The sequence below is a fragment of the Lissotriton helveticus genome, chromosome 11 (assembly GCF_964261635.1).
Source record: "Lissotriton helveticus chromosome 11, aLisHel1.1, whole genome shotgun sequence".
In the NCBI taxonomy this organism is placed as follows: Eukaryota; Metazoa; Chordata; class Amphibia; order Caudata; family Salamandridae; genus Lissotriton; species Lissotriton helveticus.
The window spans coordinates 1,026,000,972-1,026,020,139 of NC_136072.1; the positions used below are offsets into that span (position 1 = coordinate 1,026,000,972).

At 47.0% G+C, this 19,168-nt stretch overlaps 1 protein-coding gene across 4 annotated transcripts in view; it reads left to right on the plus strand.

Annotated features, from left to right (window-relative positions):
* HECTD4 (HECT domain E3 ubiquitin protein ligase 4) overlaps nt 1–19,168 on the plus strand; it is a 2,216,728-nt gene that overhangs the window by 520,205 nt on the left and 1,677,355 nt on the right. For all 4 annotated transcript variants that reach the window (XM_078667422.1, XM_078667425.1, XM_078667423.1 and 1 more), the window contains exon 22: nt 10,366–10,485. In XM_078667422.1, the coding sequence (XP_078523548.1) occupies nt 10,366–10,485 (120 nt within the window). The remainder of the gene's footprint in view (nt 1–10,365; nt 10,486–19,168) is intronic.

Sequence of the window (19,168 nt, forward strand, 5' to 3'; positions counted from 1 at the left end):
TAATTGCCCCTCTTATCTCTGCCAGGGTGATGGGGCCCCCCAGGTCCTGCGCATCCTCCTTATCCATTGATGGTAAGTGGATCCGATCTAAGTATTCACCTATCTCCGTAGCCTCTGCCTCAAGGTGGCTTGCGTACAGTCCCATATAGTAGGACTTGAAGCGCCCCACGACCGCCGATTGCGAGTAGGTCACTTCCCCATCCTCGCGTCTTATACTCATGATCGGGCACCCTCTAGGGTCTGGATCAGCCAGCCTGGCAAGGAGCGTGCCCACTTTGTCCCGCTCCTCGTGCACCCTAGTAGCATACAGCTTATAGTCATAACACCGCAATCTTTCAGTCTCAGTCGCCACCATCTCTTTAGCTTGCAGCAATCGTTCCTGCAGCTCCGGTCTCTCGGGTCTTTGTCGTTCCAGCCCTCTCAGCACTTCCTCTGCTTTCGTAAGGTCATTCAGCACCGTCCCTCTCACAGTCAGAAACCTTCCCATGTACACCCCTCTCACCACTACTTTCATTGCATCCCATTCGATCGATCTAGTCGCTGCTGAGCCTGCATTATCTGCAAAATAGTTGTCTATGCCCTGGCGGACCGTGTCACTGAACGCCGGATCTTCCAGCGTATCCGGACGAAGTCGCCATGAAGGAACAGCCGATCTCGCCAGCTGCCACTGCATGGAAAGCAACAGGGGATTATGGTCCGAAATGGTCCTAGACAAATACTCAGAGTGAATCACTACATTCGCCAATGAGCTGCAGCACAGCACTGAATCCAATCTAACATGTAGGTCGTGCAGAGCGGAGAAGTAAGAGTAATCCCTGGTCTCGGGGTGTTGCGCCCTCCACACATCCACCAAGCCCCACCTGTCCTGCCATTCCCGCCTATGAGTTGCCAGCCGGCGCACTGGGGAGTTTACCAGAGGTGGGTGTGATCTATCTAACAGCACATCAGAAATGGAGTTAAAATCCCCCGCCAGCAAGATAGGGCCTGCCAAATAATACGCTAGGGATCGCGACAAACCCTCAAAGAAATGAGCCTGATCAGAGTTGGGGGCATAGATGTTGCACAGCACCACCTCCCTACCATACAGCCGTCCCTCAACTACCACATACCGACCCTCTGGATCTATTCTCTGACTCGCAACTTGAAATGGCGTGCCCGCTCGTATCCATATCAACACCCCTCTGGCGAATGCCGAATAAGTCGTGCCAAACACCTGCCCTCGCCACCTCTTCTGTAAAGCCCCGCACTCTTTCTGTGTCAGGTGAGTCTCCTGAAGCATTGCAATCTGCACACCCCGTCTCACCAAGTAGGCATGCACTTTGTGGCGTTTCACCATCGTTCGAATACCTCGGACATTCCATGTGACACATTTCAAATTAGGTAACGTCCCCATAAAGCATCACATCTTTCAGCGGTGCTAGCCAATAAATGACTCCCGCATTGCAGCAATTGTACAGCCCCTTCAAAACATTTCCCCAAACCCCCAGTAACCCCCTCCCCAGGACAGGACCTAATAACCCAGCTTCAGCCCCGTTCCAAACCGTAAACACCCCACACATCACACTAATCCGTGGTCGTCACCACAGAAGACCTTAAGGGTCTGAGAAGGGCTATGGAGCCCCGATCCAGGACGGCAGAGCCATCACCCCGCGCCTGTAGTCCCATACTGCTTACGCAGCCCCATACCTGGCAGTCCAATAGAAGTTCGGAGTGTCCATACCGTCAGGCATCCCGGAATCGTTCAGCAGCCGTGAACCTCACTCGTTAAATATGCCATTTGATGTCTGTGGGGTGACCTCCGGTCCCAGCGCTCCCCCCAGCTCCGAGTCGTCGTCTCCGGTCTTCTCCCCCTCTACTTCCGATGCCGAGCCTCCGGAAGCATTCTCTTGCTGTGAGCCCGTGATGGTCGCCGTGGCCTCCAACGCACTCTTCCTGTCAGCCAGCATTTGCGCATCTCGCTCAGCTCGCTGGCGCCTATTCCGGGAGCGGATGCGCTGGGATTTCCTGATCTTGACTGGTTGTTGCCGATCCCGGTTGGGTCTGTGTGCACGATCTGTCCCAGCACGATACAGCTCCAACCAGGACCACGCCTCGTCGGGCGTTTGGAAAAAGTGAGTCCTATCATCAACGATTACCCGCAACTTGGCTGGAAAAAGCAAGGAGTATTGGATCCCTTCCTCTCTCAGCTCCTTCTTCACTGACAAGAAAGAAGCTCTGCTCCGCTGCACTTCCTGCGTGTAGTCTGGGAAAATTGTGATCTTACTATTGTCCACCTGGAAGGGGCCTTGGGACCTCGCCTGTTGGATCAGCAGATCCCGGTCTTTATAGTGCAACAATTTAACCACCATCGGCCGGGGTGGACGGCCCTCCAGGGGCGGCCTGGTGGGCACCCTGTGTGCTCTTTCCAGGGAGAAGAAGGGGGACAGCCCCTCCGGCGCCACCACCGTTCGGAACCAGTTCTCCAGATAGGACACCGCATCACCTTTCTCAATCTTCTCCGGAAGCCCCACCACCCTCACGTTATTCCTCCGGTTGCGCCCTTCCGCGTCCTCCGCTCGACGCTCCAGGATCGCCAGTCGGCCAATAACGTCTTCGAGTTTATGTTCCGCGGTGACCACCGCCGGCTTCAGCTCCTGAAGCAGCTGTTCGTTCGATTTCACTCTGTCAGAGAGCTTGGCGTGGTCCGCTCGTAGCAGGCCCAGCCCCGTCGCCACCTGCGCAATGTCCTGGTGCAGCTCTTCTTTCGTAGCCGTAATCGCGTCCAAGATAGCGTCAAGGCGTAGGTTCAGCCTCTGTTCCTGGGGTGAGGTCTCCGCTGGGGTACCGCCATCTTTGGTTTGGGCATTCCCGTCCCCCCTCATAGGTGGTGCAGCGAGGTCAGCTCCCAGTGCGGCCATCTTGACTGTGGGAGACACGCCGCTCGAGCAGCCTTCACCGACGACAGCCGACCGCGGTAATCCGTCTAGCTGTTCCGTCCCTGGTTCCACCTGATGTCATCCAATGGCAGATCGCGATACGTGCAGCACTTCTTGTCCCAGATCCAACCTGGCCACGCAGTTCTATCTGGCCCCCTTCTGAGTGCAGCCGCCCACCGCCGCTCCACAGGTGCGCTTTTCGTAGTGCCACCAACACAATTACGCGCTGCCAGAGTCTGCAATATCCAGGGGAGCAAGCCCAGTGCGCCCCCCCTATGAGGCCAGCAGATGCAGCTCTAGAAGTCCGTATGTCCGGGCAAACTGAACCCACTTCTCCCAGCAGCACTGCACCTTGCTGGCCCCAGCACGCGCCGACTTCCAGGCTCTGCTCCACCAGCCCAACGCACCACTGTTCCCCACCAGGCTGACCTCGCTTCCTGCGTCAGGCCCTCTGTCCACTTCTTGGTCCGTTCGTTCTCCTGGGCACCCAAGCGCCGCGGGCGGCCGCGCTCCCAGCACGCCGCTAACCCGCTGCACGCCTTCACTGTACAGCGTCCCTCAGCGAGGCACCCGGAGCCCGAACCTGCGCCGGCCCCGGCAGCCCAGCTCCAGCAGTGGCAGTCTTAACAAAGGGCCGGCCTCACTAGCCAGCAGCGCCGTCACTGTCGCAGTCCAAAGCCCGGCTCTCCAGGCAGGGTCCGGGGAGCAGGGGGGGGGAGGGGCACCGTCCTACCAGTCCTCCACCGCCGATCTCTCCCGCCGCTCCGGACCTGCTCTCACGGTCCTCACCCCGGTGTACTGCTCTGTCAGGGCCCCCCAGGCGCCTCCAGCGCGCTCCTCGCTCCTCGCTGCTCAGCTCAGCGCTCCCGTTCCGGCGGTGCCGCCATCTTGTTTCTGTGCGCCAGTCGAGCCGGCCAGGCCGCCAGGTCCGTCCGTGCGCGTCGCTCAGGGTCCTGACGGGGACAGACTCTCCTCCCTGGGTCAGCGACCCCTCCGGAGCCCAATTCACGCCGCCAGGGATTTCGGGGTCAAGTGTTTCAGGATGGAAAACGGGACACGGCGCGGAGCAACTCGCTCACGCAGCCATCCCGGTCGGCGCCTAAGCCACGCCCCTGGCCAGCGTAGGGGTGTGAATAATTATTCCGGGGACCTTGGCGTTGTTCAGTTCCTGCCTGGCCAGGAAGTGTACTTATGTGTGTTTCTTTTGTAGTTTTGATGTCGCAGAATGCACAATTTACATTAATGTAGCATGTGTCGGGAGGGCGGCAAGTATAGCTAATGAGATGCTGTTCGAAAAGATTGAATGGCGAACATCACATGTCGTTTTCAAGGTTGTTGATATGCGCAGACACGCACGTCAATGGTGTGCGGTATTATTGAAAGTGTTGGTATCGCGAAGCGTACACATGTGAATGTGTTCGGATGGAGGGAGGATCAGCAGTGAGGCTACGTCATACACAGTGATAACGCTCATTACAGTCAAGCAATGCATGTCAAAGGTGATTCTGAAAGTCTCACATATCACACATTACTATACTGGTAACGCCTGACAACAGAGCGTACAGCAAAAGAAATCTACACATTGCGGTTTACTGTTTGTCATATGTAATCTAGGATGTGCACCCTGCCCTTGGCTTCCGATACTTCTTAGAGCCATCAATACCCAGGCCGAATGGGAGCACAATAATATGCACACGCACATACACACACACACACCATGGGCATCTTGTAACACACATTTGTTTTTTGATGTAACGTTTGAGATGCATGGCCATCAAACGTGGAAGGCTAATGTACAAACCATGAATATTGATCAAGATGATCGTTGCATGTTGAGTGTAGTATAAGATGTGTATACAGGAAAAAGTTTTCAAAAAAGCTCTCTAAGCACAAGAGGTGTCTCTCATCAAACGCTGTAGAGAGAATGACTAAAATGGGTGCGATCCTCTAACTGTTACAATGGGGAAGGTTATAAACAAATCAAATGCTTTGTTTTAAGGTTACATGGCAATCGCGCACCGAGCGCGCAAGGAGGCCGCACCCGATGCGATTTTGACAAAATATATTTATCATAATATAAGTTCATTACATTAGAAATAAATAAATGTTTAAAATATTTTAGATTATCGTTTGCTCTCATATACACTTTAAAGTTATTTAGATATACTTTTGAGACAAAAAAAACAAAAACGAAGGAATGGCGTACCGGACGCGACACTATACGTGTGTGACTTAACACAGGGCCTGGCAGCGTGCACTCGTCGCAACGCGCAGCGGCCGCAACCCCATACGTACATGACGTAACGCGTGGCTTGGTACTGCGTACCCGTCGGATACCAAAGTAGCAGCTGGGGCGACTTCATACGTATATGATGTTACGCGGGATGCGGTGCCACAAACTCGTTGGATACGAAATGCGCATCATTTACGAGTTTAGCAATGTGGTGGATCGGATTTGCGTGCTGATGGAGATTAGTACGCTAACGGTATGGGAGTGCAGTTTTCTCCCCCCCAAAAATATATATACATATGTTTGGGGGAAGATATAAAACATTACATAATGTTTACAGTTAAAAAATACAAGTATAATAGTGTTTCAAAAATTTTTAAAAAGTAATAGAAAAAAAATAGGTTTCATAAGCATTAAAATATGAAATTAAAATTTAAAATACCTTTGAAATTCACTGAAAAAAACATAGGTTTTACAGACGTTATAGTTAGGAATTAGCATTTAAAAAACCTTTGAAATTCACTGAAAAAACCACAGGTTTTAGGGATGTTATAGTTAGTTGGACATTTGACTCCACCAGAAGAAATTTGCCTGTTATAGTTAGTTGAGCTAACTATAACTCGCGCGCCCGCAATGCACTGCTGTTGATGTCTCATATTACATCACTCATGACATGGTCCGCGACATCACTGATGACATCACTGCATCACTGATGACAGCTCAAATGACATCACTCATGACATCATCCACGTGATAATCTGATGCACATACTGATGCTCTAATATAAAGTTTGATACACCCATTCTAAAATGCAGACTACTATTTTTGAAACCATACACACAAGAATGCCATATACAACATAGCACTCACTATTTCCTAGGTCTACACACACATCCAGTCACTTATACTTCTAGTTACTCTTCAATAGAGGACTGTAATATGCACTCTTACATCTATACATGCAGTCACACACTGCCAATCAGACATGGAGTTACTCACACACCTAGTCAGTAAAGCAAAGAATCAATCACATACCCATTTACTCATGTATACAGTTATACACACCAATTTCTTTGTTTTTAGACATATCACATCACTTATTTATACAGATACTAACACGTATTTACTGTCTTATACAATCACTGATAGAAGAAGACACGTATTTATACACGCGCTCTTCAAATATCTTAGTCTCACGCATACTCATTTATATACTCACATATAGTGCCTTAAAACATATGTAGTTAGTCACAGATATACCACTGAGACATTCATTCACTCACCAACACACCCATACACACACCAACCCACCCATACAGTCCTTCCCAGATGCACTTTTTAAACGTTACAACCACTGAATCACCCACTCAGACTGCACAGACTCATACACTCCCCATGCACCCACCCACACACAGACTCAGGGACCCATACAGATATTCAGACAACAAATCAATACCCTATATAGACACTCATGTAGCTATTCAGCAACCCATGCAGTTGCTTACACACCAACGTAAAGACTAATACAGACTTTTACACAGTTTAGTTACTAACCCATGCATTCAGTAAGACCCGTTCAATCACTCACTTATACAGTCAGTCACGCACATATGAAATAATTCCTTTAGGCCCTTGTAAATGCATTCGTTCTTCAAAACACCTTAGCGTATATATATATAAAACATATTTAACCTTTACAGTAACACATTCATTGGATGATGTCATGAGTGATGTCATGAGTGATGTCATGAGTGATGTCATGAGTGATGTCATGAGTGATGTCATGAGTGATGTCATGAGTGATGTCATGAGTGATGTCATGAGTGATGTCATGAGTGATGTAATATGTGAAATCAGCAGTGCATTGCGGGCGCGCTAGTTCTAGTTAGCTCAACTAACTATAACAGGCGAATTTCTCTGGTTTTATGAGTCAAATGTCCAACTAACTATAACGTCCCTGAAACCTGTGGTTTTTTTCAGTGAATTTCAAAGGTTTTTTAAATGCTAATTCCTAACTAACGTCTGTAAAACCTATGTTTTTTTCAGTGAATATACACACACACACTCTCTCTCTCTCTCTCTCTCTCTCTCTCTATCTCTCTATCTCTCTATCTCTAGCTCTCATTTGGGGGTCTCTAGTTGGCACAGGTAGGTACGTGTGGCAAATAGGGATCCTCTCCGCTAGTCAGGATAAGGGGATTACACTCCTAAAATAACCCCTTCTTACCCCCTTGGTAGCTTGGCAGTAGCAGGCCTTATCTCAGAGGTGTTGTAAGTTAAGCAGTTGTGACCACATACAGTAACCAAGTGACAACACTACAAATGGACACCACACAGGTTTTATATAAAAAATAAGTAGACTTTATATAGAGTTACCACAAGCCCATGAACGACAAAAAATACACAATATGATTACTTTCAGATGGTAGATTTAAGCTTAGTTCAATTCAGTTTTTTGATGTGACACTCTGCGTCAATGTACCTTAGGTTGCGTTGCACTTCCACGACCAGCAATGTCCCAGTGATGGAAAATGCGGCAAAGTTCAGATACAAAGAAATAAAGACGTGAAGATCTTCCAGATGCGGCACGCTTCTCAGGGATGCGAGAAGTCCTCGGTACGATGCGTGGACTGCAGCGGCGACACCCTTACGATGCGACGACAGCAGCTCCAGCGGCGACACTCTTCTCCCATGATGCGTGAAGCTTCCGCTCGATGCGACAACTACAGTGGCGACAACCAGGATGCAATGGCAGCAGCTCCGACGGCGGCGTGATTCTCGGGGATGCAGCTGCTCTTGGTCGATGCGGTGCAATGCGACCGTTCAAGCGGCGACACCCTCCTTCGGAGTTGCGACGGCAGGCACAGCGACGGCGACACGCTCCGACCTCGTTGCGAGATTCTTCTCCTGATGCGGTGCAGTGCGACAACTACAGTGACGACACCCTCCTTCGGAGTTGCGACGGCAGCAGCAGCGACGGCTCCTCAGAAGGCACAAAACAGCAGCAGGCACTTCCAGAGAACTCTGGGGAGCTGGGAGTGAAGTCTGTTGTCCCTGAGACTTCAGCAGGAGGCAAGCTCTTTTCCAAGCCCTTGGAGATCCTTCACAAGTTGAAAGCAAAGTACACAGAGTTCCTTTCTCCTTCCTTCGGAAGTAAGGCAACCTTTGCAGGCCAATCCCCCAAGCAGCACTTCAGCTTGGGAATAGTCTCTCCTCAGTTTCTTCAGGTTCCTCTCCTCAGTAAAGGTTTCTTCTTGTAGTCCAAAGTGATCTAATTTCATGGGATCAGGGTCCCAATATGTATACCCCAAAATCTTTTGTTTTCCGAGGGGAGAGGGGCATTTGCCCAGTCCAAACCAGTTCTGAAGCGCTCTGTTTACCAGACTTCTCCTTTCCTTTCACGGTGCAGGGCAGGCACATCAGATGCTCCACAGGAGGTGGAGCCAGCATTGTGGAAGGTAAGTACAGTCCTGGAGGACTTTGTTTACAAGACTCCTTCTCTTCTTTCAGTGTGCAGGGTAGAGACATCAGCCGCTCCCCTGGGGGTGGAGCCAGCATTGTGGAAGGCAGGCACAGCCCTATTCAAGGTTCAGGTGAAACTCCTCCCTCCCATCTAGATGCAGATCTCTCTATTCACCACTGGATGACTCAGCCTGTCTCTTGGAATCCCCCAGCCCTGTCACTCACAGAACTAGACAAAGGAATACACACTCCAGCAGAGGCAGGTTTGAATGGTTAGACAAGCAAATACCTACTTTCTAAAAGTGGTATTTGCAAACACAGAATATTAAAACCAACTTCACTAAAAGATGTATTGTATAAATCTGAGTTCCAGCATTTTAAACTCTAATTTCTACCATGTTCTCTGAGACAGTTAGGATTATAAAATATAATAACTGTAACAGCCCATTCTGGCCTATGGAGAACAGGTAGCCTTGCAATAGTGAAAAACTAAAATGGCTGTAATTCACTATTAGGACATGCCACACACCAGGGCTTGTCCTACCTTATACTTACAATGCACCCTGCCCTTGGGCCTACCATAGGGGTGACTAATATGAAGAAAAGGGAAGGTTTAGGGACTGGCAAGTGGGTGCACTTGCCCAGTCAGCATAACAGTACCAGACTGCACTCAGGCTCTGCATGGCAGACCTTAGACACATTTTACAAGGCGGCTTCTGTGGGTGGCACAACCAGTGCTGCAAGCCCACTAGCAGCATTTGGATTTACACGCCCTGGGCACACTCGGTGCACTAGACTAGGGTCTGACAAGTAAACCAAATAGCCAAACATGGAACCACTGATTAATATATCAATTTAAAAATAGGGAGCACTTGCACTGTTGCACTGGATAGGAGTGACACAGTGCCCAAAGCATATAACACCAGCAAAAATACATGAGGCAACAGCAAAAATGGAAGGGAGACCCACGCCAAAAGTGCCATGTCTAACACACACATACACACCTAATGGTTTGACTAGTTTTAAACGAGGCTTTGGAGAGCCACAAACTACTCAAGAAAAGGGCATATCTGCCACATATCTATGGAGTAGACACATCTAAGAAAATTGAGAAGTCTACAAGGCATGTTTGGACCCAATTGCATGCTTTTATGCGCAGGTCAATAATGTTTAGTAACTAGTTCAAATGAGGAATGTCTCAGCTCTCTCATCCTGGAAAACAAATTACAATACTCTTTTTGATCTATTCCAAAAACCTGTGCACCTATTGATAATGTGTTGCTTGAGAAGAAATACTTAACTGTGAGTGTACTTCTCTAGAACGCATGGTTCTTACACATCCCTTTTCTTACAATAGTGGATTTTTAGCTATACTAACCGCCTAAAAGATAATCCAAAATGACTTCTTTGTGGTGGAACTATGGTTATCTCTCCTTGATTACGTGGGTATTGAACAACCTGAATAGATGCAGATGGGCTACATAAGAAAGGTATTAATGTACCCTGTGAAGTGTTCAGTGTCACTATGGGCTTATTAAAAGCAGAGATCCGGACATTTAAAAAGAAATTGTGAATTTATGAGCGACACCAATACTGGAAAACAAAACTTGTCAGGTGAGTAAATCTAAATAATTTGTTATTTACATATGTGCATTAATGTACTGTGTATTTTATACACAGGTAATGAAACCGCTTTAACACCTGTCAAATGCATGCTTTTCTGTAGTTATAAGAGCATACTCTTATTTTTTCTTTAAGTTGGTGATATACGCCGGTCCAAACACAAACAGTAGGAAGGTTGCTGAGTATGGAGGCAACACCCTTGGATACGGAAGTCGCAGTGTCTTAGGAACTGGCTGGCCAAAAGATTTAGTAAAGGTATTGTAAGCTTTACCATTTCCTGTTTTGTTGGCTGTACCTTCTGCACCTCTTGCCTGATTACAGTTTGTCCTTTTTTCATAAAACTATTTTATTTTTGTTGAACCAAATAACAGAACACATTTGCGGTGCCTGCGAAACAGTATTCTGCAGGGAGCCATTAAGTAAGGTAAATGAACCAATATGAGTTAGAGAAGGCATTCAGCATTATCTCGCACAAAGTCGCTTTATGATTCTATACAACTCACGTAGAGTAACATCACCAAGTAACGGCTCTCCCATGATGCCTCCTTACTCCATCCATCCTTCCCACAGTTTGACATATTTATGTGGGCTTTCTCTGGAATTACTAATCAGTATCTTTAAAGCCATACAAGAGTGTTTTGAATGTTCCCAGCTTTCAAAAGTCAGTGTTTCTACACTTTTCCAAACTTTCCATTATGCAGTTTCGAGACCCAGATTGAGCAAGGCCCTTTTTATCGGTTAGCATCCAGATCTAAGAGTATGTTCAGATGGAGCTGTTGTGGGTATCCTTTGCTTCAGGACAAGTGAGTGTAGTATGCAAAAGATCCACTTGAGAATTCCCACATCTTAAGCAATTGGAGGGAGTCAATCTTCCCAAACCTCAGTAGTTTGTCCCTTGTGAAAAGTGTGCACTGGAGATACTTCACTTGAATTAGTCTACATTGTGTAGCAACAGCGACCTCTCCAGGGGCTGTTTGTGCCGCCTGCCACTCCTCTTCAGAGAGCCGTCACCTTCCCTGTTCCATGCCTTCCTGAGTTCATCAGTTATAATCGGGGTATGATGTCTCAAGAAACAATAACGATTTCAAATGTATTTGGTTCTCATATCCCCAATTAGGAGGTGAACTTCAGAGGTTGTGGTCACGAAGTTCCATCACATTTTAGTATTTGGGTGTAATGCATGCCTAAGTAGTAAAAATGATGTTTATGCATATCATAGTTCTTTTATAGGTCATCAAAGAACACATGATATCACCAAACTTTGATATACCGATATTTTCCCACCCTTGGAGTCCCTCAAGCATGCTAAATTCCTAAAGACGGGCTCCCATTCACAATAGGGTTTCTTTGGTGAGACATCTGTGCCACCCAAACACTTTTGAAGACCCCCACAGCCCCCAATCATGCGATAACTGTGTGGATAGCAGAAGCTGTTGCTCTATCTTCCCCTCATAAAAGAAATTTAGTGACCAACATCCACGTTTCGGTGGCAAAAACAGGGTCTGTGTTCAGGCCATGAAGCCATTCATTGATGGTAATCAAGTGTGTAGCCCAATATTACATAACAACGTCCGATACACCAATCCCTTAGTTGCACTAGGATTTACATTTAGTCCTATATATCCACAGAGTAGCCTGCTCCCTTTAAAAATATTCATATCATGGGATTGAGGTGAGCAGAAACTCTTGTAGAATAGTATACAGGTAATCCCAAAGTATATACAGCAGCATCATAAACATTACTGCTACTCCAAAAAAAAGACAAGGGAAGAGGGTCCTAGAATGCCATATTGTGGTGACAGATAACACTCTCATGCTCACTCTGTTTTTTTGTGATATAAACTGCCAAATATTGGAATCCCTTGTCCACAACTCTCAGCTCAACCACCCATTGAGGAATTAATGTCATTGGATCGAGTTGGTAAACCACTTGTTTGGTAAGATTTGGTTATAAGTAGGGCTCCCTGTTTTCGGTTTTTATTTATTTTTACAGATAAATACAGACCGAAAACATTTATTTTTGTGTCTGTATTTTTTTTTATGTGTATAAAAACGGAAATTGGGTTGTTTTTTGAGTAATTCTAAATTCTGTTTGCCGTGACTTCCAAGCCAATAGCCGTGTGGGTTGATAGGAAAGGGTTGTTAACTTGTTTGCCGCGGCCGCGATTCTGCGGCAGTGCAGCACTTCCGCAAAACGGGCGGGACTGCGTCGGCCGTTGGACGTGTGCAGCACTACGAAGGTAGTGCTCGGGACGTCCAACAGCCGACGGCAGCACTAATGGGGTTACAAATTAAAGGGATTTTAGTAAAGAGGCTTTAGCATCAGTAGATATACACAAGAATTATCCTTAAATTTACATGTGTGCATTAATTTAACTTCAGCAGGTGTTTACAGCACTTAAACCTGGCATGCATTCAAGCATGAGTGCATATTTATCAGTTAAATAAATGTGGAAATATACTAATTTCAGCTTTATTTATTCACAAAGACCAATATAAATATGGATAAATACAGATAAAATTTTCCAAAAATAAATATGGATAAATATATACGGAAATGTTCCAAAAATAAATACCATAAAACCGGGAGCCCTAGTTATAAGCCAGGGTACTTCCCAAATATTCCAAGTATGTATAGAGCTTCTGGCCCAGACTACATGGGTACCTGAAGATATAGTAGTAGATCATCAACATAGAGTGATACTCTGTCTGTGACCCCTGTTGTCTGCTCCAAGCCCCTTAGGAACCCCTTAGGATCCTGATCAACTGCTCTAGCTGCTCAATTGCAAAGTGCAGCAGCTACAGTGGGCAGCCCTACCTCATACCTCTATAAATTGAGATGAAATCTGACAGAGCCCTGTCTACTCTGACCCTCACTTGCAAATTGGTGTATAGAAGGTGAGTGTCAGCGTGACTCATACATTTAGGTCCTAGGTACACTCTCCCGAACAGGGGAAATAAATAGACTTATTTCTTTTGTATTGTTTTCACCTTAGAATTTCAGTGTTGTTTTCCGTTCACTTTTTAGTCTTGGAGTGATACTGCTTTAGTGCTAGTTGGAAGCTACCATGACATTTTTATTGAATGAAGGGTGGGACTCGTGGCAGTAAGTTGCAAACTGTTTCCCAAAACCCGCCTCTGAGAAAGAACACCTGTATTGTTGTGTATCTTGCCACATAGCACATCATTATAATCATGGTGGGATAATTCTATTTTATTCACATCGACACTTAACATTGAATATAATATATGCTATATCAATAGAGCTACTTTGTTTTCCTCGGAGTCTGGGCACAGGCAATTAAAAACAAATAATTCTGAAGAATCATTTACTTAAAGTTCTTATCTTGATATAAGAATGACCTTGTTGGTTCTCATTGGGTATTGCACAAAATAGTATAATTTATACGGCTCCCATTACTATAAATATGTTGAATGGATATTATGCATACAAAGTGGGTTATACATGAAACATATACATAAACAAGGGGTCTGAGGGAATTTTTTAGTACTATTGGATCCAATCCCCCTTTCTATACTATACAAAACAATCAGAATCCAAAGGACTATGCAGAGGAATATAAAAATATATACCTCTTAAACTATACTAGTTCACTCACTATGAAATGTGAAAAGATAAAGAAAAAAGACACACAAGAGATAGTAAAACTCAGGATCGCCTCAGGATAGTTGGTATCCCATCAATACACATTCACGTGCCCAGTGTCATCATCTGGGAATCCAAACAGTGCTCTTCTTGTCTCTCTTATCAATCAGCGAGGGCGAAAAAGATGAACCGTATCCTTCTGTGCGATACTTTTCACCAGAAGGAAAAACAAATGGAATGTGTTCTCCTCTTAAAAATAGAGTGAAAAGTGCAAGGCAAAATTATTATACGTGTTGCAGCCTGAAACCAATTACTGCATTAGCGGTCGACATGTTTCAGCCTAAGGGGACAACTATCCACAGCTTTCTTCAGGACCAGAGTATTTTTGTTGTCACAGGCTGCAACACGTATAATAATTTTGCCTTGCACTTTTCACTCTATTTTTAAGAGGAGAACTATGAGAGATTGACACAATATCTGTATTACGAAGGATATAGTATCTCATTGGTTCATTCTTTTTAACATTCACATCGTTTTCACATCACATAATTAATTGCACTGCACCTCAGAGATTACCCTGTCTCTGACAAACACATTCCATTTGTTTTTCCTTCTGGTGAAAAGTATCGCACAGAAGAATACGGTTCATCTTTTTCGCCCTCTCTGATTGATAAGAGAGACAAGAAGAGGACTGTTTGGATTCCCAGACGATGACACTGGGCACAAGAATGTGTTTTGATGGGATACCAACTATCCTGAGGCGATCCTGAGTTTTACTATCTCTTGTGTGGCTTTTTTCTTTATCTTTTCACATTTCACAGTGAGTGAACTAGTATAGTTCAAGAGTTATATATTTTTTATATTCATCTGCATAGTCCTTTGGATTCTGATTGTTTTGTATATGCATGAAACATAACAACAAAAGTTCATCAATTACAATACCATCAAGAGGAGCATAGGTCACTTTGACTGCTAGAATTCTGTCACTTTTCATTGCTTACCTGCTAGGGAATCAACAGTATACTTGTTTCTTTGGGGACGCAGAGCTCAGACTGTCAAACATTGCCTTAATAGTGTAATGATTATGGAGCTTGGTGGATTGTAAGACGAGGAGTAAAGCCTTCCTCCAACCATCCCACACACTCACTTAAGTGGCAGTTAAACTCGAAGAAGGGACACACACTAGGCCTTGGCAGGCCTCCAGTGAGATGTCGGCACTGAAGACAAGGGTGCCACATACGTAGCAAAATCTCCCTCTAGGCCGTACACTAAAAGGAAAAAGGCAGCAGTGGACCATTGTGAGAAGTTGGCCTGATAGGTGATGTTTCCAATTCTGGAACCACCTATTATCAGACCAAACAATCCCTTATGGTGTCTGGTTGTAAGTCAACCTTATTAGACAAGCTATCCTAGGGGTAGCATGGACTAAGCAGCCTAAAGGCTTAACTTAAGAGGTCGTGTTAAGCGAGCTGTTTTACCACATACAATCCTGTAATATCAAATGAAAGGACACCACACAAGTATATATTATAAAAATATATGTGTTTATTACTAAAAACAATCCCCAGTATTCTTTATGAATAAAGGGGCACAAGCGTTAAATCAAAAGCACTGTTTAAACATACAAGTTGCACAATTATGGATGAGGGCGGGTGGCCACTCAAACCATATACTAAACAAGTGGTATAAGAGACGCCACTCGAGCAGTGGTTAGGCCTAGGGCCTAGGTAATCGCTGGGAGCAGTCAGGACAAGCAATGCTGAAGTCGGGAATGGCCCTCGGGATTCGGGAGATGTGCGGAAAGCGCACGCATGCACCAATGTTAACCAATGGTGCGTAAAAGTCATAAAGTTAAAGTTTAAGGACACTTCCGCTGGACCTAGAGGAACAAAACTTAACACACAGACCCTAGAGATGTGCACCAGTGTGGGAACACTGGCGGAGCAAAGTTACCTCACCCACAGGAAGTGGGTGCACAGGGTCGAAGTGGTGTCGGGTTTTGACACGCAGGCTCTTGGTGCTTGAAGCTGAAAGGGCTGCAGGCGGGTTGAAGATGAAGTGTCCGGTGGAGTCCAAGGGTGGACTCAAGTCGAAGGGTACCTGAAAGCAGAGGGGACAGAGTCTGGGTCACTCAGCAGTGACCAGGGTGGAACCAGGACGGAACCAGGCAATGTCGGGCGCAATCAGGTGGTCGTCGAGGAGCTTCTCTCCGCTGTCACGTGGGCTCTGGGGCATCTGCGACGTCCAGGAGCAGGTCACGATCTGTCCCACGCAGGCTCTCACCGTCGGTGCAGTCGGCTTCAAGTTTGGAGCAAACAACACTTGGAAAGAGCAATCCACGCGGGATCGGAAGATTGCTTCTCACTCGGACCAGGAAGGTCAGAGTCAGGGCTCCTTTTCAGGGGAGCTGGTGTGGATCTGGAGCAACCAGATTCACGAGTCTTCTTTGTAGTTTCGTCGGCACAGGGACCACTAGCCGGCTGGCAAGTGACCGGGCCAACGCGTTGAGCCAAATGGAGCAGAAGGGCCCCACGCAGCACTCGTCGAGTGTGGAGGGCTGAACTTCGGCTCAGGAGTAGCTCAGGGTGGGGGCTTCTCAAACCCCGGTGCACAGCTTCGAGGGTCACTCGTGGGCTGCACGGTCAGCGTCTCGTGGTCAATTCAAGATGGCGTGCCCCACGCTTCCGGTCGCCTCCACGGGTCTCAGCTCTGCAGGGACTGTGGATCGGGCTGTTGGAAGGCAGGCAAGCTTGATCTCGTCGATCTCAGTCGCTCGAGTTCCGGCGGGAACTGCAACTAAGTAGACGTCGAGGGCTGGATGGTGCCTGCTGCTGCAGGGTGGTCACTCCTTGACCACAAGGGAGATTCTTCGGGCTTCCACGTTGAGATGGAGGTCCAAGGGTCCAGAGTTTCGTTTCTAATGTTTCTTCCAGGAAATCTGATGTGCATTGGCACTGCTCCCACTCTTATTCCAATCTGGGGGGCGTGATTACCTGCTAGGTCCCCCCCTATGGGTGGGACCCAGGAAGGGGGTGGATACACCCCTTTCCTTTGATCCAGGCCGCCCTGGCACGAGGGCTGGAGTGCCCCAGAACCGGTTTGGCCGGATTATGCAAGGGGCAGCCTTGTGCGCCCCAGGCAGTGTCTGGTTTCTTTCAGACCTCCCTGCTACAATCCACTATCTCCTGTCTGGAGGGCGGTGACACCCTCCTGTGACAGGAAACCCTTTGTCCAGGACCCATTTGGCCGAGTTTCGGTCAGCTGCAGGGGTCCAGACATTTGTCTGTGGCAGAGGCATCCATTTTGTGGATCTAAGGTCTTTGGAGAAATTAACCGCATTACAGTAAAGGAACATGTCTTACCCCTCTAGAGGGGTGGAATGCTATCCCCGTCGCCAGAACTGGCGAGGGGATAGTATTCCAAATCGTATGACACCTTACACAACATGTTTTGATAAAGCCAAACCAAAGTTGCCATTTAACCGCGAGGATTATAAGGCACTTAAGAGTATATGGTATGGCATTATCCTGAAACAGCTTAGGGAGTTGTTCCCGACAGCTGCAGACAGGCTCAGCTCATGCTAGAGCTCCATCTCACATAAAACCACGCACTCTGCCTCCAGGATTGATGAGGCCTTCCATAGGAGTGGCTCACAGGTTTACATGTGTCCAGATATAGGTTTAGATATAGGTATACTATATCTAAGCAAGGGGTGCTTACACCACCTTACCCCAGCTGAGTGATCAGCCAGTTGTGTCAATTTAAGAACCAGCCAGGGGTGGCAAAAGATATGCTGCAGCCCCTGGTAGGCCTTGGTGGCCCCTATGCCCTGGGCACCTATAGTGCATTATACAGGGGCTGACAAGGAGTCCATTTCCAATTGGTATGTGCCTATAGCACATGTGTCAGTAATTTAGTGAGAGAACAGCAGGCTGGGGGTCTGATCAGCAGGCCCACAGCCTCAGTAGTCGAAAACCAGTGAAGCAAAAAGCAAAAATTTGGGGTGACCATAGGATAGCAGACCCTACTCTCCTACACAACCCCCCCCCCCAAACGCAGGGACATTAAACTAACCTTGACCAGATAAGTCTTCATGTTCTAAGTGGAAGTACCTGGAGAGACCATCTGCATTACCATGGTCAGTCCCTGGGCGGTGCTCCACTGTAAAGTCCATCCCCTGTAGGGAAATGGACCACCTGAGCAGTTTGGGATTTTCACCCTTCATCTGATTAAGCCATAAGAGGGGCTTATGGTCTGTCTGCACCAGGAAGTGAGTTCCAAACAAGTAGGACCTCAACTTCTTTAATGCCCAAACCACAGCAAAGGCCTCCCTCTCAATGGCTGACCAACGTTTCTCTCTGGGAGTCAGCCTCCTGCTAATGAAAGCAATAGGCTGGTCTTGACCATCTTGATTAAGTTGTGAGAGCACAGCTCCCACCCCCAACTCAGAAGCATCTGTCTGTACAATGAACTGTTTGGAGTAGTCAGGACTCTTCAGGATAGGTGCAGAGCACATGGCCTTCTTCAGGTCATCAAATGCCTTTTGACAGCTAACTGTCCACTGAACCTTTTTTGGCATCTTCTTGGATGTCAAGTCATTTAATGGTGTCACTATAGACCCATAGTTTTTCACAAACTTTCTGTAATACCCAGTCAGGCCCAAGAAGGCTCTGACTTGTGTCTGGGTAACTGGAGGAGCCCAGTCCTGTATGGCCTGGATTTTGCTTTCCAGTGGCTGAACCTGGCCTCCACCTACTAGGTGGCCCAGGTATACAACCTTACTCTGCCCTATCTGGCACTTAGTGGCCTTGATAGTTAGGCCTGCCTTTTGCAGGGCCTCCAAAACTTTCTTCAGGTGGATCAGGTGATCCTCCCAGGTGGAGCTAAAGACAGCAATATCATCTAGATATGCTGCACAAAAGTCATCCAACCCAGTAAGGACTTGGTTCACCAACCTTTGGAAAGTGGCAGGTGCATTCTTCAAACCAAAGGGCATTACCACAAATTGATAATGTCCACTAGGGGTAGAGAATGCTGTTTTGGCTTTTGACTCCTCAGCTAATCTGATTTGCCAGTAGCCAGCTGTCAGATCAAATGTGCTCAGAAACTTGGCAGAAGCCAATCTGTCAATGAGCTCATCTGCTCTTGGAATGGGGTGAGCATCTGTCCTAGTGACAGCATTGAGACCCCTGTAGTCCACGCAAAATCTCATTTCTCTCTTTCCATCTTGGGTATGAGGTTTTGGCACAAGGACTACTGGGCTGGCCCATGGGCTCTCTGATGGCTCAATCACTCCAAGCTCTAACATCTTTTGCACCTCAGCCTTGATGC